General features: G+C 50.9%; 2 protein-coding genes and 4 non-coding genes across 8 annotated transcripts in view; all 6 read left to right on the forward strand.

Annotated features, from left to right (window-relative positions):
- Window positions 1–16,136, forward strand: part of SF3B3 (splicing factor 3b subunit 3) — a 28,388-nt gene extending 12,252 nt beyond the window's left edge. The window contains exons 12-26 of the mRNA XM_021541098.2: window positions 1,998–2,149; window positions 2,546–2,701; window positions 2,853–3,008; window positions 3,678–3,821; window positions 4,678–4,800; window positions 6,117–6,271; window positions 7,328–7,502; window positions 8,119–8,324; window positions 9,216–9,372; window positions 10,720–10,845; window positions 11,562–11,774; window positions 12,709–12,807; window positions 13,221–13,364; window positions 14,114–14,218; window positions 15,223–16,136. Coding sequence (XP_021396773.1) covers window positions 1,998–2,149; window positions 2,546–2,701; window positions 2,853–3,008; window positions 3,678–3,821; window positions 4,678–4,800; window positions 6,117–6,271; window positions 7,328–7,502; window positions 8,119–8,324; window positions 9,216–9,372; window positions 10,720–10,845; window positions 11,562–11,774; window positions 12,709–12,807; window positions 13,221–13,364; window positions 14,114–14,218; window positions 15,223–15,363 — 2,252 coding nt within the window. The 3' untranslated portion in view covers window positions 15,364–16,136. The remainder of the gene's footprint in view (window positions 1–1,997; window positions 2,150–2,545; window positions 2,702–2,852; window positions 3,009–3,677; window positions 3,822–4,677; window positions 4,801–6,116; window positions 6,272–7,327; window positions 7,503–8,118; window positions 8,325–9,215; window positions 9,373–10,719; window positions 10,846–11,561; window positions 11,775–12,708; window positions 12,808–13,220; window positions 13,365–14,113; window positions 14,219–15,222) is intronic.
- Window positions 16,137–18,661: 2,525 nt separating this feature from the next.
- IL34 (interleukin 34) lies at window positions 18,662–24,205 on the forward strand. 3 transcript variants are annotated; one of them, XM_021541053.2, is made up of 7 exons: window positions 18,662–18,729; window positions 19,701–19,882; window positions 19,976–20,079; window positions 20,365–20,442; window positions 20,530–20,703; window positions 23,486–23,624; window positions 23,734–24,205. In XM_021541053.2, exons 2-7 carry the CDS (start codon window positions 19,855–19,857, stop codon window positions 23,751–23,753), a joined length of 543 nt encoding a protein of 180 aa, XP_021396728.1. In that variant the 5' UTR covers window positions 18,662–18,729; window positions 19,701–19,854; the 3' UTR covers window positions 23,754–24,205. The 3 variants fall into 3 exon arrangements, with proteins under 3 accessions (XP_021396728.1, XP_021396726.1, XP_021396727.1); XM_021541051.2 differs by having other exon boundaries at window positions 18,669–18,729; window positions 19,542–19,882; XM_021541052.2 differs by having other exon boundaries at window positions 18,706–18,729; window positions 19,522–19,882.
- On the forward strand, window positions 20,922–20,992 carry TRNAG-GCC (transfer RNA glycine (anticodon GCC)). Its single transcript has one exon. It is a non-coding gene; the product is annotated as a tRNA-Gly (tRNA).
- TRNAG-GCC (transfer RNA glycine (anticodon GCC)) lies at window positions 21,580–21,650 on the forward strand. Its single transcript has one exon. It is a non-coding gene; the product is annotated as a tRNA-Gly (tRNA).
- TRNAG-GCC (transfer RNA glycine (anticodon GCC)) lies at window positions 22,589–22,659 on the forward strand. The gene has a single exon. It is a non-coding gene; the product is annotated as a tRNA-Gly (tRNA).
- On the forward strand, window positions 23,343–23,413 carry TRNAG-GCC (transfer RNA glycine (anticodon GCC)). Its single transcript has one exon. It is a non-coding gene; the product is annotated as a tRNA-Gly (tRNA).
- Window positions 24,206–25,278: the final 1,073 nt, after the last annotated feature.

Raw genomic sequence — 25,278 nt, forward strand, 5'->3', positions numbered from 1 at the left:
CAGGGAGGAAGGCAGCAGCTCTGAAGTAATTTGGAAAGCAACAGTGGTCTTTGAAATGGAATTCTTAGAACATCCTGTCTATGGGATATTTATGAATCAAATGCTTAGCCTGTGAACTGCTAGAAACTCCATGATCGAGGAATTCTTTTAGGCTTCTGCTGTTGAAAATTTGTGCAAGTTGGTAGGAGAAGCTGCTATTAGAAAATAAGCAGTGTGTGTCTTGCTGAACTCATCATCTGCTGTTAATGTTGGAGAAATTCTCCAACATTAAGTAAGTGTTTAGCCAAGCATTCAGGTTGTTGGTGTTACTGATGGAGTTCTCTCTGCAGATTCAGTTCTTGCTTTCTCATTTCCTCATATAGACCAATTCTTGTTTGTTTTGGAGCTGTTGGAGGTTACAGGCTGTGAGCAGTTAATAGAGTAGTAACAGAGTTCATGCCACAGACTTCTGTTGAAATTGCTTTAGTTACACAGAACTCTTCAGTTTGATCAGAGCTGTGGTCTGTGTACCAGATGTTACGGAGAAGAATGATGGGGTTTTTTTAATTTTTCACTTGCATATTTTCAACTGTATGTAAGAACTTTTTGTTATAAACGTGACACAGCAGGTTTGGCAGTGCTTCCATCTAAACAGGGTGGGTAGAAAAGGATTATTAGTTCTTGAAGCTTTTGTTTTGGTTAACCCAGCCTGGGTTCTTTAAGCTGGTGCATCGTATTTTGTGGCATCCTGTTTCCATCCCAGTGAGACTCCTTTATTTTCTTTTTCTGTTAAAATTATTAGCCACTTCTCTATGTCTCCCATGTTTGAAAATTATGGAGAATCTCCTTTCAAGGGCAGAAACTGACAGTTCTTACGCCTTCACCTCCACTAGGTACGCTGTGGTGCCCAAGTCTGAGTTTTGGGTTGAGTTGGGTTAAAATGAGGAATTTTCTTTTTAAGAAATAGCAGCTGCATGATAACAGCAGTAGAAGTGGAGTTGCTTCTCTGAGGCAATCTTATTTCTCTTCCAAGGCTCCTGGCTCCATTTCCCAATAAACTTCATTGTTTCTGTTGATTTTGTTATTCTATTTTAATGAGATTGTCTTCTTCCCCTCTTAAGACCTATAGCTTTCTACAGAGTGAAAGCAGAGAGCAATACACTGGGATTTTTGCTTTACTCAGTCCTACTACCCTCATTTCCCACAAAGTTTCCCTATTTCCAAATGGGCTCTTAAGATTATTTTGATTAGCATAGCTCCTCCATGTCTAAGCTACAGGAGTCTCCCACGCTGTCCTCTTTGGGGAGAAGCCAGTACTGGAAATAATAGAGGAAACACTGACCTTTACTTCTTTTGGGATAAAATGACAGTATTGCAACTATCTTAAAAATCCAATTGTTTCTTATCCCAGAAGACTCTCACAGTGTGAATGGAATCCAGTTGAGCTTCTGGAGGAGGATGGAGCAGGTTTAACCCTGAACTCTGCTGCAATGCACACTAATTGTTCTCTGCAGCCTTTTATTGCGTGGCTGCTAGATAGAGATTGTGGTCCTGAAACCTCCTGAGTGCAATGTCTGTGGTGTGGTTTCTGTGGATAGATTCCCTATGTTCAAATTTTTGGAGTAGAATATGTAGTTTGTTGGATGTTAAATCTGGATTCAGCTCCTTGGGTGAGGGGAAACAACTGTCCTAAAGGCTTTGAGAACTGGAGCATTCTTTGAAAAAGAATGTACAAGAATCTTGCTTGCCAGAATCCAGAGTATTGTGAATTGATTGCGGATCTGGTTTGATCATGGTTTGATCTCTGGCTCGGTCTTATATTGTTTGGAGTCCGGCAGTGGCTGGCTTTTGGACAGCACGTCCTAGAGCGAACTTGTGCAATACTGTCAGCAGCTGTAATTATCACTGGAATTCTGCTGAAAAGTAACTGCTAGACATTTGTCAGACTGTTGATCGTGTTGGGAAGCCTTGCGTTTATTAAATCAGCACTCTCTTTTTTTCCCGTCTCCCTTGATCAGATGAATTTGATGCCTACATTATCGTGTCCTTCGTAAATGCCACGCTGGTGCTGTCTATCGGAGAGACTGTAGAAGAAGTGACTGACTCTGGATTCCTGGGTACTACACCGACCTTGTCCTGCTCTCTTCTTGGTGATGATGCTTTAGTACAGGTAATGGAAAGCTGCTTCTTATATGTCTACTGTCTGTCACTCTCAGCCTGCTGCAGGGATGTGATTTCTGCAGTAGTGGAACACATATCTAAGGATGCTGATTGGCAGAGAATGATGCTGATTCAGCCTTACCCTTTTTACATCTTACGAAGTGAAGCTGGACCAGTTCAAAATGGTTCTATTCTCCTTTAGTAATTCTTTGCTGTGGCTGAAGGATGCAATTCTCCCAGCTGGCAAGTATCATCCTGCTGGTTCAGCCTGGTGCATAGTTGATGGATCCCTGGCTGCCAGGAGCAGTTCTTGCCTTTGGCTTCTGCTGAGTCAGAGCCACCAGTGAAAGGGGAGCAAGGAGATGGTACATACAGAATTGATGTGACATTTTTTGTTTGCCTTCAGGTTTATCCAGATGGGATCCGGCACATCCGAGCAGATAAAAGAGTAAATGAATGGAAGACACCAGGGAAGAAAACCATTGTAAAATGTGCTGTGAACCAAAGACAAGTAGTGATAGCACTGACTGGAGGAGAACTGGTTTACTTTGAGATGGACCCGGTATGTATGTTAATGTTGTGAATGAGTTTGGAAGAGTGAAGCGTGGATTAATAAAAGTTTTTTAAATTGTGATATTGTTTATATAACAAATTCAAAGCATTGTTTAAAAACAAAGTATCTAATTAGTAAGTTTTATGTTTTTCTTTCTCAGTCAGGACAGCTGAATGAGTACACGGAGAGAAAGGAGATGTCGGCTGATGTTGTTTGCATGAGCCTGGCCAATGTTCCCCCTGGGGAACAGCGTTCCCGGTTCCTTGCTGTTGGACTGGTGGACAACACTGTCAGAATTATTTCACTTGACCCTTCAGTGAGTAGCTGCCCTGGTTTTACCCTTTCATTGGTTTGAAATATTCAGAAAGATCCTCCAGATTTGGACTGTAACCATCCAAACATGATTATTCTCTGCTCGTTGGTAGGAAGCGTGGCCCTTGATCATTCCCTCTAATAGATATTCTGCTTTTATTGAGAATCACTCATGCCTCTGGAGGTTCAGCTGATGAGTCAGACAGTAATTTTCTTCTGTTTTTTTTTTTTTTCCCGGTGGGTTTTTTGTGGGGTTTCCCCCTCTCACCTCCCTGTTTGTACCTGTATTAAAAGCAGACTCATTCTGCAAGCAAGTTGGCAGCAAACCAGACTTAATCATTCGTCTCTCTGCAGCAGATGAGGTGTTCAAAGCTGGTTGTAGTAACCTAAAGTTTGCTCAGGTCACTCCATGCTAAATAGCAGCAAATGGTGCTAGAAGAATTTGGAAAGATCCAGTTTTTCTTCTCTAAAGGGCAGGCAGCTACCACTCCTGCTTGCCAAAATGCATAGAGCCAGCATCTGTTGTGCCTTTTTTTTTCTTTTTTTTTGTGTGAATACTTCTTTCTGGAAGATCTGAAAGGGCATCTTTAAGCTGCTTAGATGGAGGTTGAATCCTGTCTTGCCATGCCAAGCCTGGCTGACTGGCGTTGTCCTTCTGTCCTGTTTTCCCCAGGATTGTTTACAGCCCCTGAGTATGCAGGCACTGCCTGCACAGCCCGAGTCATTGTGCATCGTGGAGATGGGTGGCACAGAGAAGCAGGATGAGCTGGGAGAGAGGGGCTCCATTGGCTTTCTGTACCTGAACATTGGACTGCAGGTGAGGAAATGGTTCCTGCCTGGTTCTGACAGGTGTGTCTTGAGCTTTTGCTTGAAAGGTGGATTGTTAAAATAGCCCTGTCATCATGCAGTGCAACAAAGCCTGACTTCCCTCTTTGTTATGATGTGTTTGACAACCCTGACTGGGGAATTCACTGTGTGACTTTGTAGAGCTGTGAGTTTCCCCATACATTTTTAGATTAAAGACTAGTCAAAAAACAGTGTATTACACCAGATTTTTTGTAGGACAGACTGTGCTTTTCCCATTCAAGAAGGAAGGCATATTTTAAGAAATATTTTTGGGTGAAACGTTGAGCAGCTCTTTAAAAACTGCCTGTAGGGAAGAGTATCAAACAAGTAACTGCCCACAAGCAGAGGCTCTGCTCTAACAACTTAGCTGTTGCACAGCTTTTTGTTACATCCATTACAGATTCTGTGATCTTTGACAATTCAACATGTGGTAAAAACAATCATCATAGTTCAGGTTCTTCCACATGCCTCAAGTTTGATGTCAGAATGCAATCTCTTTTTAAGGAGCATGAGTTTTTGGGTAAATCCTTAATACCAAGAGGGACTGGGATCTGGAATCCATCCTCAGGTTTTAATGGCTTATGTGATATACTAAAGTTCTCAGTCTTTGTTTTATTTTGGGGGCAGTTCTTTCTGCCCTATAGAACTGTGCAGGAGCTGTGCTTTCTTTGCTATTAAAATTGTGGTTGTAGGGGAGAGTTGTGCCGACAGCTAGGAAAACAAACTGCTAAATTCTTCAGAAACTGCCTCTCAGTTGTTTTGAATTATGCACATAGTAAGTTACTTCTTACCTTCAACCTGCATCTTCTTGTTTTGCTGCTGTCAAGAACGGTGTGCTGCTGCGGACCGTCCTGGACCCTGTCACTGGCGATCTCTCCGACACCAGGACCAGATACCTCGGCTCCCGGCCTGTCAAACTCTTCCGTGTCCGAATGCAAGGCCAGGAGGCGGTAAGGGAGGAGAGCTCTTGCAGGGGTGCAGATCCACTCCCCAGGCACCACATCCCAGATTTTTTTATGGGTGGGCAGGGTGGGGAAGCATCCCTGCAGCACAGCAGGACCCTCTGGGTAAGGGTGGGAAGTAGAATGACTTCATTATGGAGCTGCCTGGCTCACAGCTTGTTCTTTCACAAACAGCCTAGTTCTTACTTCCCTTACTGCTGTGTACTGCTGCCCTGCCTTCTCTGAACTAGGATTCATCTGACTGATAGGCTGTGTTTACAGTGTGCTTGGAGAGGTCTGAGCAGGTTCTTGGGCTGAGAGGCAGATCTTGCCTGCTGTAGTGCACAGAGATGGAGAGAGCTCTGTGCAGAGAACTTAACCTTGAATGCTTGATGCAGTGAATGGTTGTGTCCTTGCATGTTGAGAATAGCTCAGCCAAGGGCTGGACAGTGGCCATACATGGTTCAAGGAAAATATCTGCAAGATTTGGCATAGAAGGAAGAATGTGTTTCATCAGAAGTGCCATTTCCAGCCCTTCTGATGTGGCACTGGGGAAATCAGCCACCCCCTGCCTGACTCATTTTTGGATGACACCTTCAGAGTTGAGAAATACTGCTGATCGGCGTAGGGAGCTGGATCTGGGAATTTGAGCTCTGCTGTAGTGTTAAGGTACACTGGGTGAATCTCTTCATCTTGCTCTTACCAGCTTGGAGTAACTTGGAGATGAGGAGCTTTGCAGCTCTAGCAGAGAATACCTGTAGAATAACTGAGAATAATCTCTCTCTGCTTTGAGATCAACTGCTGTCACCCAGGCAGAAACCAAGGTTGCACTGAAACTCATTTAGCCATATGTATAAAGCTGAAAAGTTTGGAAGTCAGTGTGCTTCCTTTATTTGTCATAATTTGATTTAGGCTGGTGATGATTTTTAGTAAATTTCACTAAGAGTGCTACAGCACTTGGATTGTGACAAAGCAGTAAATATTTTAAAAGACCTGTTCCCATTAGAACAAGCTATTAGAAGAAGGTGAAATGATGGTATTGTTGATCTTGGCTTTTACAGGTAATAGTTTCAGTGCATCTCAGTTGGAGTATTTGTTGTATTTATATTGCTTTAAAGTTCTTTTTCATGCCATATGCAATTTCCAGAGAAAGCTGAAAGTAAGGAGTGTCTCTTCAGGTGTCTTCTGAGCTGGGTGGGGTCTACCCGCAAGAATTCAGTTGTTCCAGTGGGGAAGAGTTGGGCACTGTACAGTACATTCCTATTGCATAAAGTGAGCTTGCCTCCATTCCCAAACCTAATAAATTAGCTGCCTGTCTTTCTCAGGTGCTGGCCATGTCAAGCCGTTCCTGGCTTAGTTATTCCTATCAATCACGCTTCCACCTGACTCCCTTGTCTTATGAGACACTGGAGTTTGCATCTGGTTTTGCTTCTGAGCAGTGCCCTGAGGGCATTGTGGCCATCTCCACAAACACATTGAGGTAAGCATCAGAGGGGAGACACCAATGCTTGTGGGCTGGGATGCCAGGCAGGTGAAGTGGTGGTTAATTCCACCTGACATTCAAGTGACTTGACTTCAAAAAGATTTTTTTATTATGGATAATGATTTGATAGAAACACTTGGATGGATTTCAGAAAACAGACAATTTAAGGAAAGTTATGCTGTCAAAAATAAAGGGGGCGTGCTTCTCAGATTTGTATTTTCTAGCTTTTTAAAGTGAATGTAATCCTGAGAGAGGGAAGCTTTTAATAAATGTGGACCTGTTATGTATTAGGGTCTTGTGGTTTGTGATCTGAATTGGTTGCTTTGCAGGAAATAAACCACGTGATTTCAGAAACCAGAGGCATGACAGGGATGTGTTTGTTGCCTTTTTTAAAGTTCAGCTGAGATACTAAAAAGATAAATGAAAATAATGGACGACAAAGTCAGATGCTGTGCTGTATGCACTTGAACAGGCACTTTTTTCATATCAGTCCTCACTGAAATATTACAGCATTCATTGCTTTTAAAGGAGCCATTCTTTCTGGAAAGACTTGTGGTTTTTAGACACCAAGTGCCAGAAGAACTGGCATTTCAGCTGGCAAGTCACAGGAAGAATGAAAAACGCAATGCCAGTTCTTACTCATTTTAACTGAAGTGCCTCTGAGGAGTATTTGATTATATGTCAAAGTCAGTGTCACATTTGGATTCAGATGATGTGTTCCCCAAATGTGCACTTTCCTTCTTCCATGTGCTCTTTGTTCTTCTTGGGATAGACTCACTTCAGCACCAGTCAGAACTCATCCTGGGACAGCAAGAGCCCTTAAAGACCTCGTGCTGCAGCATACACCTGTGTCACACCATGGGCTCCCATTTCAGGATGTTAGTTTTGCTCTGCTCTCTGGAGCTGTTTACTAGTTGCTGTCTGGCCTGAGAAAGGTGCTGCTCCTCTCTAGCACTAGCCAGTTTCACAAAGAAAAAGTTCCATTCCAGTTTCATTCTCTTGGACAGCTGTTTTTAGGCCATGGTCAACACATGTTACATCTTTGTTCTCCAGGATTTTGGCACTGGAGAAGCTGGGAGCAGTCTTCAACCAGGTTGCCTTCCCGTTGCAGTACACACCCCGAAAATTTGTCATTCATCCAGAGAGCAACAACCTGATCATCATTGAGACAGACCACAACGCTTACACTGAGGCCACCAAGGCACAGAGGAAGCAGCAAATGGCTGAGGTACTTGAGTTGGGGGACAGGTACTCCCATCTGTTCCCCAGAGGGGACTTTGGCATCTGGAAGTGCTCCCTGCTCATTAGTTCCCAGCTGCCATTACCTGCTAGGCTTTCTGCCCCATGTGAATGCAGGTACTGGAAGAGGAGTGGAGATGAAAACACAAATCTCAGCAGAATGCACCACTTCCCAGTGTTCCTTCCTTTGTGTGTTGTTAGGGCATATTTTAAAACCACCCTAGTGGAGGACAGTCCTGCTTGTGTAACATGTTCTGTGGGGTTTCTGTGGTTGATTGAGGATGCTTGCATTTCAGTGGGTTGTTTATTTTCTTCTCAGGATTGTTTCCAGGGTTCATTGGAGAAACAAATCCCCAGACAACTGTCACTGGGGCAGGGCAGAGCTGACACAGCCGTGCTCCGAGCTGTTGAGGCTCCCTGGGGAATAAGCTTAGGCTGGGTAGAAGCTTTGGGACTTAATGGGTTTTATGTCTTCATAGGCAGAAGAATACCCCAGAATACTTGGGCTTAGGCAAAACAGGGAGGTTGTGTTCTATGCAGAGCATCAGCATACTGGGAAAGGAAGTCACTGAGCTGTTCTTTTCTCCTGTCCTTCAATGCTGTAGGAGATGGTGGAGGCTGCGGGTGAGGATGAGAGGGAGCTGGCTGCAGAGATGGCTGCAGCCTTTCTGAACGAGAATCTTCCCGAGTCCATCTTTGGTGCTCCCAAAGCAGGGAATGGTCAGTGGGCCTCTGTCATCAGAGTGATGAACCCCATCCAGGGAAATACATTAGATCTGGTCCAGCTGGAGCAGAATGAAGCTGCTTTCAGGTAAGAAGCATTGCCAGATGCAGCAAGAGTGCCTGCTTCTGATGAGTCTTAGGTGTTTTTGTCCTTTTGCTTATCCTGTTACTGAGCTGAAATCCAGATGGAACATATTATCAAGAGACTGGCTTGAAATTCCAGAGGTGATATGTCTTGCCCTTCCTTCCCTTCCAACTCTAATCTTGTCCTCATGTGGCATTAAGAGCTTGTCATGCTCCAAATGTGGTTGCTGTACCCCAGTGCCTAAAGAACAACACAGGGGTGTAAATGACAGATAAGAGATCTAGGAAAAAGAATGTGCTATTATCTCTTACTTTTCCTTCTCATCCAGATAAACTGAGGATAGATTAAATGGAAAGGGAAGTGTTAGAGGACTGGAGGGGAAAACCAACACAATAACCATGAAGAATAGCAAGTGCCTCAGCAGGTGAAGTAGAGTTAGGTCATGTTAGTCCAAAAGGCTGACCTACCATTTCCAACCTGCCTGAGCTATTTACTGAGCAGGAAATAACACTGGAAGATGAGGAAAGTTATTTATCTATGTCCTGGTGGGAACAGCCTTTGGAAAATAGCTTCTAGTAGAGTTTTGCACATCACTAGGCAGTGTCCAACCTGTGAAAGTGTAAAGTAACACTGGGCATTGTGAAAACATAAAATGCTTTGGGCATATGTGACAGCTAGAACACATACAGAGAGTGTAGTGTGGAAGAATGAACAAATCTGCGTTAAACATTTCTACAAGGAGGAAAAATGCCTTCTTAAAAGGGAATGTCAGTGTTGAAGGTTTGGACTCTCAAATCTCTGCTGGGTGGGTGCAGGTTGTGCTGTCAGGGAATGCAGGTGTGCAGCATTAGTGTGGTGATGACACTGATGTCCTGGTGTGTCTGTCATTTCCAGCGTGGCTGTGTGCCGCTTCTCCAACACTGGTGATGAGTGGTACGTGCTGGTGGGAGTCGCCAAGGACCTGATTCTGAACCCACGCTCAGTTGCTGGGGGGTTTGTCTACACATACAAGCTGGTGAATAGTGGTGAGAAGCTGGAGTTTCTGCACAAGGTATGGGGAATAATGGGATCATATCCAGGCTGAATGTTGGAGTAGTTCTTGCTTGCCTGAGTGCTGCAGTTACATTGCAGTACTTGGTGCATCCTGGGCAAGATTATCATGCTGGTGTTACACACTGGAAGCAGCCTTGGAGAAAATTAGCTGCCTCCTACAAAATCATTTGGTACATCTTTTGCAGAGCTGAGAATTGAACACAGATCTCGCAAGAATCCCAGTTTTACCCATCTAATTGGGTAAATTGGAAAGGAGCAGTGTTTTTCATACCCCTGTTAGGGAGTGGAGGGAAAATGGCTCTGTTTGCTTTCTGGAATATGAGCTCAGAGAGCTGCTAAAGCACTTGTTTACAGAGCAAATTCATACTTGGGTTACTTGAACCCTAGTGCTAAGACTATCAGTCCTTGGCTGACCATGTGCAGCTGTTGCGAGCTGTCATCTTCCTTGGTTGCTGTTTGATTGTGTGTAGAAATTATTAGTGACCAACTTGTTTGATAGGTCTCGGGGGCTTCAGCAAAAGTTGTAGCAGAAAAATTACTGTTCTTCCCACATGCTTTCAGCATGGCTGAGATTTGAGCAGATGAACACATGGAAAGGAATGTTGTGGCTTACTCATTTCCTAGAGTCCTGATGCAGTGAGTGGGTTCTGTCCTGGACCATGGCCTTTTCTGCTGCCACTGAACACCCACTGGGAAGTTGACAGAGCTGAAGTTGTGAAATAAAATTTTCTTAACCAGTGCAGTCAAGCTAGGAATGCTGTAACTGGAAGCTCTACATATTCTCCTTCTCTGCTGTAGCTGATCATTTTGGATTGATTAGTGGTGGGAGATTTTTCAGACAGTAACCCTGCTTGAATTACTGAAATTGTGGACACACTGCAGTTGTTCATATTTAACAATTTCTTTGGTGTCAATGTCAGATGGGTGAATTATATTCATGCCTTGCTTTAAAAACAGTCTGGGTAGATTTAGGCAGTCTAAAGTCTTTCAGTAGGATGTAAGCCAGTACTAAGAACTGAGGCAACCAGACCCTCATTCTTCTTTTGCTGCCTGCCCAGTATGGGGCTCTTACACCAGTCCTGTGCTTCAGTTAGGGTGCACTGACAGCAGTGGGTTATGTGTGAGTGTTCATGGCTCTCTTAGCTCTGTGTGTGATATCTGCCTGTGAGGGACTGACCTGTTGCCTCTCCTGTAGGAAAAGATTGTTAATAGCCTTTTACATTGAAAGCCTTGGTACAGGCCAGTGAACTTCAGCCATACCATTATCTGAATCTGGTCTGAAGGTTTATTTAATGTTAGCTCTCTTAATGATGGGGATTTCACAATCTTCCTCTTCCCTCTCTAGACCCCTGTGGAGGAGGTCCCTGCAGCCATTGCTCCATTCCAAGGCCGAGTCTTAATTGGAGTTGGAAAGCTCCTGCGTGTGTATGACCTGGGCAAGAAGAAACTGCTTCGGAAATGTGAGAATAAGGTACTGCCCTCTGTTCCTGACCAGAGCAGTTAGCTTGGAGCGAGTAATACTTTGCAGCCAGAGGGAAACACAGGGTTTAGCTGCTACTCCAGCCCAACTGTTCATTTGGTTATCAGAGCTGTGTGTTTGCCTTGCTGGGTGCATCTATCCAGAGGAATGCTGGACTAGAGATTTTCTAACTTAATTGCTACTCCTCCCTCTCTCGTGCAAGCTGCAGAACCTGTGCCAGTAGCTCATTACTGCACAAAAGAACTCCGGCAAGCTAACAGACAGACTGGGAACTTGGAGCTTTTTTTTTTTTGGTGTGTGGTTTTGTTAGTTTGTTTTTTTTTTTTTCTAAAACATGACTCACATGAAAAATTGAAGCTTTCCTTCTTGGGCCTTCCATGACCATGTAGTGAGGAGACATGGAAGCAATACCTGCTTGTAGGGATGTCCTGACATCTCCAGTCACTGTCTCACCAGCAGCACTTGTTCTCTGGACAGTGTTCATACAGGGAAGGCTGAGAATGCCATGTGATGCATGTTAGGTTGCCTTGTATTGATGTATTTAGATTGGGACTGTAGTATGGCAGAAATTAGGGTATTTTTGGAGGAAATTATGGGAAGTGGGGAGTGAGCTGTAGTTCATAGGGGAAAAAAGAGTGTTTCAGCTGGAGTAGTGTTATACTTCCCTCTTTGAAGCACTTAAGGTTTTGTCCTTTCTCTCTCAAAAGCACATTGCCAACTACATCTGTGGCATCCAAACCATTGGGCACAGAGTGATTGTTTCAGATGTTCAGGAAAGTTTCATCTGGGTGCGTTACAAAAGGAACGAGAACCAGCTCATTATCTTTGCTGATGACACTTACCCCCGGTGGGTCACTACAGCAACACTCCTGGATTATGACACTGTGGCTGGAGCAGACAAGTTTGGTAACATCTGTGTGGTGAGTATGCTTTGCTGAAGTCAGGCCTTTTTGGACATATTTTCCCTTAAAGCATCCATGATTTATCTTAAAAGAATGAGAATGTCATTAGCTGGAGACAACACCCTGTACTATTGGCTTGTTTTCCTGGGGTGTCTTTGTTGTCATAGTGGGCTGAAAAGATAGTTTATCTGTTTGTTAAATGGAGCGAGTAAGTTAAAGCATCAGCAAGTCATAAACATATTTCTGAGGTGTCCAGTAATTTGTGTTTATATTGTCTCAAAACTTACTGTCAGTAAGCCTTGAAAAGAAGCTTGTTGCTGTGAAAGGACCCATGAGAATTTGAGTCAGGGTTATCACTCTTACTTTTTCTGACTAAACCTCATTGCTGGCATCGAGTTTTCTCTGTCACTTCCTCTTCACAGTTGGCTTTGTCAGCCAACACTTCCCCACTTGGCTGGATTTCAGCAAGGGAGGAGGAAAGAATAGATGGTCTTTCTGGCAGAGCTTTGATCTCTTTCTGAAGCGTGCTCGGGTGCTTTGGAGTGCAGAGTTCAGCAAGTGTCAGATGCTGCGCCTGCAGGATTTGGCCAAAACACACAAATCAGTCCTCTTCAGATTTCCTGCCCCACATCCATCAAACTGTTTCCTTAGTGGAAACCACCTTCAGATCGGTTTGACCATACCTCCCAGGGTGATCTGCAAGTGCCAGGCCAGGCAGAGGCTGGTTGTGAGGCCCTGCCTGTGTTTCTGAGTGATGGGTTATTGGTCTTGTTAGCACAGTTGTCATATAACTGTAGAGGCTGTTTTGGAGAGGCACCTGGATGATTCTGCTGTAAGTATAAATGGTTCTTGCAGGGTCCACAAAAGCAGCCTTTCAGACAGCACAAGGGTTCTCCAGAGATTGTGCTGCTTCTCTGCAGCTTGCTGATTCTTCTTTCCTCTTTCAACACAGGTGAGATTGCCTCCCAACACCAATGATGAAGTAGATGAGGATCCCACAGGCAACAAAGCTCTCTGGGACAGGGGCCTCCTCAATGGAGCATCACAGAAGGTAATACTTTGTGGGAAGCACATGGTTATTTTAGGAAAAGAATGCACTGCTTTTCTCTGAAGACGTTTGCAGTGTTGTCCAGGAGATGTATTGGCAGTTCTGCTTACACAGTCTGCTCTGCTGTGAGTGATCTGTTTTCACTGTTGCTGCAAGCCAAAATGCTGAAATCACAACTGAAGCCAGTTTGGTGTGTTTGATGGAAGCAGCTCATTTTCTTCTGCTGCTTTCTCTCATTACTTGCATCTGTTTGTCCAGCTGAGTTTTGCCATCTGGTCACAGGTGGAAGGCACTTCCTCTCTAAAAAGGCATTTCAGAACTAGCAGTTGGCTGAATTTATTCTGCTTTCCTCTCTCAAGCCCTTTGATGCTTTTATATAAGCTAAAGAAAAAACATGCTTCTGTGCTTCCTTTCAGGCTGAAGTGATTATGAATTATCACGTGGGAGAAACGGTGCTTTCCTTGCAGAAGACCACACTGATTCCAGGAGGCTCTGAATCTCTTGTTTATACCACCTTATCAGGGGGGATAGGAATCTTGGTCCCTTTTACTTCCCATGAGGTAAGCAAGCACAAGCATCAGGCTGCAGTCTTGCTGCTTTTTGTGCACCCACCTAAAGCCAGTCTATTAAATGTGCTGCATTCCCTGGAGGGCTCCACAGTGGCTGAAAACCTGAGCTACAGGAGAGCTTGTATCTCCAGTGCAGAAGTGAAGACAAGGAGTTCGTTGAGCTCTGAATTGGTTCTGTAAAGAGTTAAGAGCATTCCTTGTTGCACTGTTGTTCTGTATCTGTTTGTGCTTTCAAGGAGCTTTGGGTGATTCAGTGTCTGAGGAGGGAGGAGTCCTTTGGCATGCTTTGTGTAGCCTCTGAAGTGTTGATCAGGCAGTGATGTTTCAAGTCCTGAGGATGGTTCTCTGTTCTCTATTTTCTGTGGCCTCTTGGAGCAATGGGTGGCAAGACATTCCCTGTTGGAGCTGCAGCTCCATGCTGCACAGCTGCTCTGTGCCTCATTTCCTTGGAGGCTGATCCTGACCAGGGTGGCTGCTTAGCTGTGCTGTGGGTGCTTTCCAGGTGGAAAGGGATGTGACTTTGGCTGCCATGTGCAGGGCTGCTCTGGCAGAGTCTGTTAACCACAGAATGCTTTGGATTGGAAGGGACATTTAAAGATCATCTCATCCAATCCCAAATGGCCAATGTAATGGCCATGTTTCAGCCAGTTCAGGAGTACCTTCTAATGGGTGTTGTCTTGCCTTGCTAGCAGCACTAACGTGTACCAAACTGTTCTCTTATCAATCCTTTATCTCCCCAGGATCATGACTTCTTCCAGCATGTGGAAATGCACTTACGGTCTGAGCACCCTCCTCTCTGTGGACGAGACCATCTCAGTTTCCGCTCCTACTACTTCCCAGTGAAGGTAAGCCCTGAGCATGTGGGATCACCTGGTCATGGGCTGCAGAGAGCTGCTTTGGGGCACAGAGCTGCCTGAGGCTGGCAGAAGCAAGGCAAGGGTATTGTCTTGAACAAGGCAAGATTGCTGTTTAGTAGGGAGAACTGGGGTACTGTCAGTAATGGCTTGTGTAGTGCCTGTGGTGGCTGGCTCTTGAGCCGCAGTCTGTTAGGAGAGCAGTGCTTAGCACTCAATATATGTCTGTTTTGGTTTCTGAACGCTTGTAATGATTCTCCTGAGGATTGGTCCTAAGACCCAAGGCCAGAGGTGCTGTAGCTGCACTTCTCTACTTCCTACAGCATCTCCATTTTCCACCAGGAGAAGCAGCATTACGTAGCTGTTGGTGTGGCTGGATCAAATTGAGTGCTGCCCTGGGTTGTTTTTTCCACCGCCATTGGAAAGGGAAATGCAAGTTCAGAAACAGCTGTTACTGCCTATTTCTGCTTTTGAGGAACTTTTAGAAACTGTGAACTGCTAAATGCTCTGACCAGACAGATCTCAGTGGTAGCTACTACCAGAGTAATGAGTCTGGAGTCAGTCAGAACACTGTCCCAGCAGATGAAGCTCTCTAGAAGTGGAGGGTGGTGGTGGTCTCAATGAGCTTGAGGCGATTTGCCACATACACAGCCTCAAAGATTGCTCTGATTTGATTGAAGCTGCCTTTGTCATCACTCACAGCCTCCCCCGTGCAGGGCTTGGACCCAGGCAGATCTCTCTTCCTTTCCCTTATGTGATTCTTCAGCTGCACCCAGGCCTTTTGGGTTTCTGTTTCGTTAATCAGGCTGGCCAGTAATTAATGTGATGCTAACTGCTGCTATTCAGCAGATGAGGTCACCGAGCATGGTCTTGTTTCCAGGACAGGATTAAGAAAGTCCTGGGAACAAACTGTTTGTGGCCATTTTCCCCTATTTAGGCAGGGTTCAGTGCCTCTGTGTGGTTTCGATTCAGTTCTCTCCTCCTTGCCCCTCCAGAACGTGATTGATGGGGACCTGTGTGAGCAGTTCAACTCCATGGAGCCTAACAAACAGAAGAATGTGGCTGAGGAGCTGGACCGGACCCCACCCGAGGTGTCCAAGAAGCTGGAAGACATCCGCACGCGTTACGCTTTCTGAGTGGCAGCTGGCAGGGGCAGAAATGCTCACAGCTCCTCTGGGTGCTCTTCCAGGCACCACCGGGAGGAGGAATGTGTGCTTTTTTTTCCCCTCTTTTCAAATATTGGTTTGGTCTTCTTGGTTTGTGTTTCAAAGTAACGTGACTCCAGTAAATACAGTATCAGCTATTAGGTTTCCCAACACATCCCGCTGCCTATGTGAAGGCTCCCGACATTCCGGCTTCTGGCCAGAGCAGTTTTCTCTTGGGAAGTGCCCAAGCAGGGCTGCCAGCTGACCCTTCAGCCCCATCTCCTTGTCCTCTCTTTCGAATGGGGGAGTCCCAGGGTGTCTTGCTGAAAGTTCTGTAGGGCAGATCCAGCTGAGTCTTTGTTGGGTCAAGTGGGGTTGTGATTTCCCAGCGTTTTAGGAAACTAAAGCAAAGAGCTGTGGCATGATTCAGGATTACCAGAATCCTCTTTTAGTAGCCAGTGGTGAGCTGCTGTGGGCTTATACTAGTCCAGGGAGCAGCCAATGGGAAGCTGGCTGTGTGGAGGGTGTAACTGTCACACTTGTCTTGCATTTTCGTCTGAATTGCAAGGGGATTTTTTGGACTCGCCATTTCTGACTGTTTTCCCTGTAAATAGAGTTTTGTACAATGTTGACTCTCTTGGGGGTGGGGAAGAGCGAGGCCTGAGTCTGGGACTTGATTTGTTTCATAATAACTTTGGCAGGAGAGTGTCTCCAAGCTGTGACTGTGAGCAGCACATGAAGAATAAAAGCCTGTTTTTTCACTACCCTGGCGCTGGGGCTCTTCTTCTTCGTGGCAGCTGCTGCTGACCTGGCAGGAGCAGGAGGGGAGGAGGAGGAATAGAAGAAATGTGCACACCCTGAGCCCCTGTGCTCCTGCAGGCCCCTTGCTGCCCCCCTGCCCTGCCTGGAGCTGGTCCCCTGCTGCTTGGTCTGCCCTGGGATACACAGAGCAGGTTGTGGAGAGAGGGAAGAGCCTTTTTTGCAGCCGTTCCAGAGCATGGCTGCACGTTGGGGTGTTACAAAGTGTAGCAGCAGCAGCTCTGGGAGGAGCAGTTGGCTGCCACGAGGGCTGGGGAAAGGTCCTTGTCCCAGAGGCTTGGTAGCTGGCTGCAGAGGCTCCCAGTCAGAGTGTACCCACACAGCAAGTGGTTCTGATGAGTTGCTCCCTGCTTACTCCTGCTGGAGGGGGCTGTCTGATAGCCTGTGACATCTGGGTAAGGATGCTGCTCCCCACCTGGGGCTTGGAGAAACAGGTGGTCCTTGATGCCTGCGCTCCCTTTGAAGAGCTTTCATGTTCTCCAGTGCACGTACTGGGTGGGGTGAGGGCAAACACCCTCCTGCCCTGTCCTTTGCACCCTCCTCTCCCCTCCTGCCTTGTCTCAACCTTGGAGGCCTGCGTTGGCAGGGGCTTACAACGCTGGACTGCACCCTTTGGCTCTGACAGCCCCACCCATCCTCTGCTGGCAGAGCAAAGGGCTTTGTGCTCCCCTGGTTTGAGTGCGGGCAGCTGTGTCAAGGAAGGACAAGGGGAGCTGAACTTTGTGGGGTCCAGCTTCTGGCTTGCCATAAAGTGCTCACCCTGTGCTCCCTGTCCTCCCTGAGGGAGTGATGCTTTGGATCAGAGGGCACTTCAAGCAGAGCTCCAGTGGCCTTTGGTATTTGTCATGCTGGTATCCTGAAAGTGAAAGCAGGGGAGGGGGGGCATGTCTTGAGATGTTCCCAAACTGGTTCCAAGCACAAGGTTTTACTTGCTTGGCTGTGCCTGGTGAATAACCTGCTTCCAGTAAAAGGCAAAGCCTGGAGGGGACCCATTCCTGGCCATAAGGAGCTGGGTGCTTGTGGGGAGCTGGCTGGGCCCCCAGCTCCCCTTCACTGGGACAAGGAAGGTTTCTCTCAGAGAGAGCTTTCCCCTGCAGCCGCAGGGGCCTGGGGTCCTGCTGCCGTGTGGGAGCAGAGCTCCCGGGGCTGTGCACTGCACGGGAAGCTGTTTGCCTTGGGCTCATCCCAGCACTGATTTCCAGCCCCGGAGCAGCCAGGGAGAGCAAACCGCCCCCAGCACAGCGCTGCGCAGCTCCGCACTTTCTCTTCCTCGCCCCATCCCGGCTGCCAGGCTGATGAATACGTGGGCAGGGAATGCTATTAAATGGCTTCCTCCAGCGACTGCAGCAGCTGCGGGCAAAATCCCTGCGGACACCTGAGTGAGGAGCTGGAGCGGCTCCTTCCCTGCTTAGAGCTGAGCATCTTGCCCCTGACGAGAGCTGGGAGCAAGGCAAGGGCCGTGCCCGAGACTGGCCAGGACCAGGGGAAGCTTGGCAGGAGCACGGCAGTGGCCCTGACTCCATGCCAGGGGAATCCCAGTGCGCTCTCACAGGCAGAAGTGCATTCCTTCCCACGCGTTTCCCTGGGAGCACTGACCCACTCTTTGATAGCCGATGTTTCTTGTTGACCCTGTGGATGCTCAGCAGCCGTGAGCACAGACACAGTGGCTCTTCCACGGGGCTCTTCAGGATGATGTGGGGGAGAACAATGTCCCACGTCCTCCCCTGGCCCCTGCTCCTGGCCGGAGCGCAGCCCTGAAGCATCCTGCGAGGGTGACATAGGCTTGGGCCATAAGGAGCAGAATCCTGCTGGCCTGGAGCCAGCTAAGAATATTTCAGCCCCTCTGAGATTAGTGCTGCAGTGCAGCCCTTCCCCGGGAAGGGATCCTGGGAAGGCACTGGCTGATTCCCTCTTTGATCATCCCAAACTTGCCCATGGGTGCTCAGCCCAGGAGTGCCCTGGGACACCTGACCAGGAAAGCCCAGCACCCTAGAGGTGCCAGTGCTAGCAGAGCAGAGCCCCCTGGGGAGCCTAGGGCTGTGCAGAGTAGTCAGCTGGGCACCCCAGGGGCTATGTGGGCACTGACTGGCTTGGGTGGACACCCTGCAGGGATGGCTCAGCACCCTGAGGAGTGGAGGAGCCATTTACCATAGTTTAGACCAGCACCCAGGGGCTGGTGCAGCAAAGTACCTCGAGGAGCAGGGAGGTACCCACGAGGCTTAGCCAAGCACCCCGGGGACACGCCAGCCTGGGCTACCTGCGTACCCTGGGGACACCTCCCGCTCTCCCTCCCTACCCTGGGGACACCCCCCCGGCGGGGGCGGCCGAGCACCGGCGGCGGAGCGGGGCCGAACTCTCCCCGGGCCGTGCGGGGCGGTCGCTCGGTCCCCACTCCCCGCCCGGCCCCCGGCCGCCGCCCCGCCCGCTCCCCGCGCCGCCGCCCCCCGCCCGCCTCCCGGGAGCGCGGGCACGGCCCCGCCGCCGCCGCCGCCCGCGGCTGGACGCGTCCCGCGCCCGCGGCCCCGCGCGCCGCGCCAGGTGGGTCCGCGGAGCCTCGCGCGGGGGGCGCGGGGGGCGGCCGGGCAGCCACGGCCCCGCTCGGGGACGCGGCACGGGACACACGCACCCCGCCACCCGGCCGTGCTCGCCTGGGGACGTGTTGCGGGGACACGGCACAGAGGTCCCTTCACCGGGGGTTGTGGGTGGCACACCGCACGACGCCTTTGCGTGGGCGCACGGCACGGTACCACGGCACGGCTGCTTCCCCCCTGGGACATGGCATCGCGTGGGGACACAGCGTGGCCCCCCTGGCACCGGGATGTGGGGTGGGGATGCAGATGGGGCTCCTGCTGTGCTGGGATATGGCATGGACACAACACACCCTTCCTTCGCAAGGGGACGCGCTGTGGGACATGTGGCACCGGGACATGCTATGGTCTCCTTCCACAGCGCGGGGGCATGGCAGGGCCCCCTTCACAGGGGTGTAGGGACACGACACCTCTGTGTGGGGACCCAGCACGCGGTGGCTTGGCCATTTTACCAGCCTCGTCCCCCAGCCTTCTTTAACTGAGGCCGGACTTAATCACCGCTGGGATAACGGGGCCGGGTTGACCCCCCTCCCTCCCTGGAAATCCCCTGAGGGTGTCATCAGGGAAGCCCTGGTAGCCCTGCCCCAAGCAGGACATAGGCATACGCGGCTCCACGGCCACCCACAGTCTTTTGGCCACCCGAGGCTCACGCGGGGCCGTCCCTTCCCCGCGGCCCCGGGGCTCGGGGCGGATGTCCTGCCTGGGGGCTGCGACTGGGCGCCTGCCTGCCCTGGGGCTGCAGCCGGGGCTCTCTTCCCCCAGATTCCCTCTCGCAGTCCGGGGGTGCTCCTGCACCCCTGCAAACACATCCCTGGCAACACCCTGTGACGGCCCCGGGACCTGCTGCTTCCCTGCCACAGCTGGAGAGGAGAAGCCAGCGGGGACTGCCGGGAAGGGGGACTAACCCCCCATCCATGGCAGGGGACAACTGCCCGGGGCTACCGGAGAGCAGCCAGTGCCCGGAGCCTACACCTGTCCCTTGTCCCCACACCATCCACGCCACTGCCCTGGAGGCTCCCTGTGAGCCCCAGCCATGTAGGCACAGCCTGGGGCTCCACTGACGGCCACCATCAACATGCAGCAGGGCTACGCTGCCGTCCTATGTGAGTACAGCTGGGGGACAGGGGGGATGGCCTCAGGAGTCACCTCAGTGGGTGTCCCTGAGGGGGCTGATGCCACTGGCTTTGGCTGCTCAGGTGTCCTGGCTGTGCTGGGGCTGGAGGCCGCGGCGCCGGGCGAATGCGAGCTCACCCGCCTGCTCCAGGACAAGCTGCAGTATGAGATGCGCCTGCAGTACATGGTAACCCCAGCTTTGGGAGGTGGGGGGGACACGTGGCATTGCAGGGCCCCAATTTGCTCCGGGGGGACATGGGTGGGAGGCAACACCTGCTGCTCTACGGCTGCTGGGTGCTGTGTTTTTTACCAGGGACATTTTATACCAAATTGTGCCCAGGACTACTTCTGCTGGGGGCTGCCCACGTCAAAGGGCTTTCGCACCGGCTCCCTGGCATCGTGCTGAGGCTGGCAAAGATGTGCCCATTACTTTGCCCCTTGCCAGCCCCCATGCTCTTCCTTGCCTTTCCAGAAACACTACTTTCCCATCGACTACACAGTTCAAGTCCAGTACGAAGAGGTGCTGAGACCATCCAACATCACCCGCCTGGTAAGACGGTGGCAGGGGAGAGTCCCGTGACGGGAGCACTCCAGGGACCCACGGGGGCTGCCCGGCTCTCACCCTCTTGCCCTTTAGCGCAACGGGACAGTGTCGGAGGCAGCACTGCGGTACCTCTGGTTCCATGTCAGCTCCCAGGCAGTGCTGCGGATCCGTGAGGTGCTGCCAGAGAAGCACCCATCCTGGAAGTACACCCAGGAACTCTGCCAGCTCTTTGACGCCCTGGGCGAGGAGTACGGCAAGTACCGGCAGGTGAGGCTCCCCCCTGGCACCCCAGCCCAGCTGCACGTCTCGCACTCCTGTGCTGGGAGGACACGAATTGCGCCGCGAGCACTGGGAGGGGTCAACAAGGGCATGGACGTTTTCCTTCGGGGTGGGTTCTGTGGAAGGGCTGGGGCAGGGTGCAAAGACAGAAATCAGGAACAGGGAGCGGGGCCGTGGGGCAGCGCCTAAGCAGCATTGCACATCTGGCATTGGTGGTTCAGTGGTAGAATTCTCGCCTGCCACGCGGGAGGCCCGGGTTCGATTCCCGGCCAATGCAACACGTTCATTTTTTTCTTGCCCGACGACCCGTCCCTCTTGGGGGACCTGCTGAGCTGGGGAGGGGAGAACGGGACTGTCACACACACCGGCCTCCGTCACGGGGTGGCACTGCCAGGGCCGGCAGTTGCGGGGGATCAGGCAGAAGGTGCCCATGAGTTCATCCCTGTTTTCCCGGTGACAGTTCTGCCTCTCTGCCTAAGCTTCTGCAGCCTCGATGGAGCTTCTGCACCCCGAGACAGTTGTGTTTGGGCACTGGATGAGGGTGGCCTGTCATGGCTGGGTCACCAGTGTGAACCCAAAGTGTGGCTGCGTTGTCCTGTGCCACGGGCAGGTTCTGCAGCCCCTGGGTGGAGAGAGGAGTTTTGGTGGGTTGTCTCATGAGAGGTTAAGTCTGAGGGCTGCTGACAAGGCCTCCTTGCTGTAGGTGATGTGAGGCAGAGGGAAGAGGTGTTGCCATGGGCTGGAGCGGCGTGATCAGAGCTGTGTTGGGGTGATTTGTGAGGGTGTTCAGAGCTGACAGGGCCTGTCGCTGCTGCTCGCTGGGTTTGGGAGTGTGGGGGGAGGGCTGGGCTGGTTGCACATCTGGCATTGGTGGTTCAGTGGTAGAATTCTCGCCTGCCACGCGGGAGGCCCGGGTTCGATTCCCGGCCAATGCAGCAGTGACTTTTGCACTCTGCTGTCCTTTGGTGGCTGCCAGGGTGCCCATGGAATAGCGGAGGAGCTCCCGAGGGCTGCCTTGGACATCTCTGTAGAGGTGCTCCCTCTGCATCTCCCCTCGGGGTCGACTGTAGTTTGTGTGGGTGCTCAGGCCCCAGCGTGGCAGCGGCAGCAGCTCTGCCAGCACTGAGTGTTCTTGTCTCGGTGGCACTGGGGAGCAGTGAGAGGAGATGGTTTGCTGAATGACCAGGCTGGGTGGCCGGGATGGACAGTGGCTCAGTGACAGCAAGGGCTGCAGTGCAGGTCCCTGCTTTAGGAGCAGTGGGAGGTACTGGCTCATGTCAAGGGTGCCCAGGCCATGGAGGCAGATGGTAGCTGTGGGCACCTACATATCTGGCAAATGTGGTTCAGTGGGACAATTATTTTGCTCCCCCTCGAAACCCAGGGTTTGGTTCCTCATCAGGGCAGCCCAGTGTCCTGATGTTCAACTCTGCAGCCCCCAGCCCCTCCACCTGACTCGGGTCCATGCAGCCATGGGTTGCTTGTGGCTGGGAGGCGCTGCACCCTGAGGCAGAGGTGTTTGGGTGCTGAATATGAGTGGCCTGTCACAGCTGGGTCGCCAATATGAACCCGAAGTGTGGCTGGGTTGTCCTGTGCCACGGGCAGGTTCTGCAGCCCCTCTGAGGAGTGAGGGAGCTTTGCTGGGTTGTCATCAGAGGGTTACATCCAAAGGCTGCTGACAAGGTCTCCTTACTGGTGGGGCAGCAGCAGCGGCGCTTCCATGGGCTGGAGCAGCGTTATCAGAGCTGTGTGTTGGGGTGCCCCTCGTGTGTGTCTGTGTGTGGTGTGCTCACGGCTGGCAGTGCCTGCCCACGTTGCACTCTGGATTTGGGATGCTGGGGCCGTGTGGGGAGGGTTCAGAAACTTTGCACATCTGGCATTGGTGGTTCAGTGGTAGAATTCTCGCCTGCCACGCGGGAGGCCCGGGTTCGATTCCCGGCCAATGCAACGGTGATACTTTTTTTGGCACCCAGAGTCTCTGGGGGGACCATGGGGATTCCCCTGGGTACCTAGAGGGATTGATTACACATTTCTGTGGCACATCATTCCCCCTGTGTGGATGGGAGTGTCACTGTCGGTGGAACAAAGCCAGGGCACATTGGTGATCCCCGGGGGACTTGGTGGCAGGGAGGGACCCTGCCTTACGGTCAGTGACAGTCCATGGCTCACTGACAGTCAGGGCTTTCTGGTTTCGTGGCAGTGACAAGGGTCTCAGACTCGGTGGCAGTGAGGCCCAGGGCAGTCGGGTCTGCATGGGTGTGGGTGTGCTGCCACATCCACGGGGGCTGTGTTTGGGCACTGGATGAGGGTGGCTGTCATGGCTGGGTCACCAATGTGAACCCAAAGTGTGGCTGCGTTGTCCTGTGCCACGGGCAGGTTCTGCAGCCCCTGGGTGGAGAGAGGAGTTTTGGTGGGTTGTCTCATGAGAGGTTAAGTCTGAGGGCTGCTGACAAGGCCTCCTTGCTGTAGGTGATGTGAGGCAGAGGGAAGAGGTGTTGCCATGGGCTGGAGCGGCGTGATCAGAGCTGTGTTGGGGTGATTTGTGAGGGTGTTCAGAGCTGACCGGGCCTGTCGCTGCTGCTCGCTGGGTTTGGGAGTGTGGGGGGAGGGCTGGGATGGTTGCACATCTGGCATTGGTGGTTCAGTGGTAGAATTCTCGCCTGCCACGCGGGAGGCCCGGGTTCGATTCCCGGCCAATGCAACAGTGACATTCTTTTGCACCCCTCTGTCCCTTGGGGGACCTTGGTGCCATCCTGGTGATTTGTCACTGCAGACAGACGTGGAAACCGTGGTGGCCGATCTGGTGAAGTTGATCTACAGCGCGGGCGCTGAGAGCCGGAGCAAGGCTGTTCGCCCCAAGGCACTGCTGGACAACTGCCTCAAGGTCATGCGGATGCTCTTCGGGGGGCCCTGTGAGTTGGGGATCACGGTGGGGAGCTGATCTTGGGGAATGTGGGTGCCAGGGATGGATTCAGGGAAGGTCACCCTTTCCCACACCATGGTACTGTTCCCTCTGTTCAGGTCGGTGGGAGTCCACCTAACACTGTGGGAGATCTTTCACTCAACCCCTCACTGGACACCTCCTTGCCCTGAAGCCTTGGGTGCTGCCTCTGCTCTGCTCCTCCCAGAGCCCCATGGTGGGTTCCCAAGGAAGCTGCAAAGGTGGAACAAATGCCATTCCTTCCAGGACCAAACACAACCCTTTCCAGAACTGTGGGACTGTTTATGGCTGGGATCTTGTCCATCCAAAATGTCTGCCACCCTTTGCATGGGTGGGGGGTCAGACACAGCCCCTGTGGCAGGCAGCTGTTGGGGGGACACGCAGCTCTCCCTGCCCACAGTGCAGGTGAGAGCATCACCCTGTTTCTCTCCATTTGTATTTTTTCCTCAGCTTTGATTAAACACCAGTTAATTCTTTAGCATTGCAGCTCAGCTTCTGACTGGGTCCTGGGAACCTCCAGCCTTACCCGAAATAAAGGACCAGCAAAGAGAATCCCACTGCCTGCACTGCCTCCTCTTTTGGGGTATCAGCCACCTCCCTCACTGCTGTTGGGGAGAGACTCACTCTGATAAAGGGACCCCTGCCAAGCTACTTCCCTCAGCCCTGGCTGCTTCCCCAGCAAGGAAACATCTGGATTTGTTTGTTGTGCTTGGTGGTGTGGGGCAGGCAGCACACTGGAGGCACTGGGGCTGCCTGGCTGCCTCCCCCCTTTACAGCTTAGTTAATTACTTTCATCAGCTATTAGAGACCTTAATTGGTCTATTCATGGCTTAGGCTCATGAGTCAATGGGCACTGCAGCATGAGTGGAGGAACTCTTCCTTCTCCTCCTCCTCCTCCTCCTTTTCCTCCTCCCTTCATGCCTAGTGATGATTCCTGTTTATATAAAGCCCACACAGAGCTCATATAAAGCCAGTAGATCCACTGCTTGGTAAGGGCTTTAACTAGAAGGACCCTCTCCCCCATCCCTGCTGGCTTTAACTGAGTCCCTGTGTGGTGCAGGGACCCACCTGGGGCTGCCTCAGCCTTTGGGGCTGAGCCCCAACCTCCCATTCCGTCATGTCAAATGTGGGAATGATCCTTCATTCTCCTCCACTGTGGGAAAACTGAAGCTGTCCCTGCAAAATGACCCCTTCCAAGCTTCCCAGAGCATCCCCACAGCAATGGGCTGCGTGTCCAGCCCACTTGAGATACTGTGCATTTTCTTCTGATCCCTCTTTTGAGAGAGGGCTTCAAAAATGCCAGCTGAGAGCCTCTACAGGAAAGCACTCACAGGATCAGGAATGGAAGCCTATTTAGAACATCCCCTGGTGCACCATGAGGGATGGATTCAGGGAAGGTCAGGCCAGGATGCCCTGCTCAGGTCTCAAAAGACATCTTTAGGCATGTGCTGAGACTTGGGAGATCCCCCACTGTGAAACCCCCCCAGCTGCTGGAATAGGAAGAACTTGTTGTTGGCCTAGAACCAACAAGAAAAACACCTGGCAGCATCCTGGGGTGGGCATGGAAAGGCTCAGCAGGAGAAGAGCTGAGTTTGGGGGCTGCCTGGGATGCCCCCATAGGCAGT

This window comes from Lonchura striata, chromosome 13, assembly GCF_046129695.1.
Source record: "Lonchura striata isolate bLonStr1 chromosome 13, bLonStr1.mat, whole genome shotgun sequence".
NCBI classification, from domain to species: Eukaryota; Metazoa; Chordata; class Aves; order Passeriformes; family Estrildidae; genus Lonchura; species Lonchura striata.

Coding starts and splice junctions, on each gene's coding strand:
- IL34 (XM_021541053.2), top strand. CDS start 19,855: ATGCAGCAGGGCTACGCTGCCGTCCTAT. Junction 20,080..20,364: donor AGATGCGCCTGCAGTACATG/GTAACCCCAGCT, acceptor TTGCCTTTCCAG/AAACACTACTTTCCCATCGA. Junction 20,704..23,485: donor AGTACGGCAAGTACCGGCAG/GTGAGGCTCCCC, acceptor TTGTCACTGCAG/ACAGACGTGGAAACCGTGGT.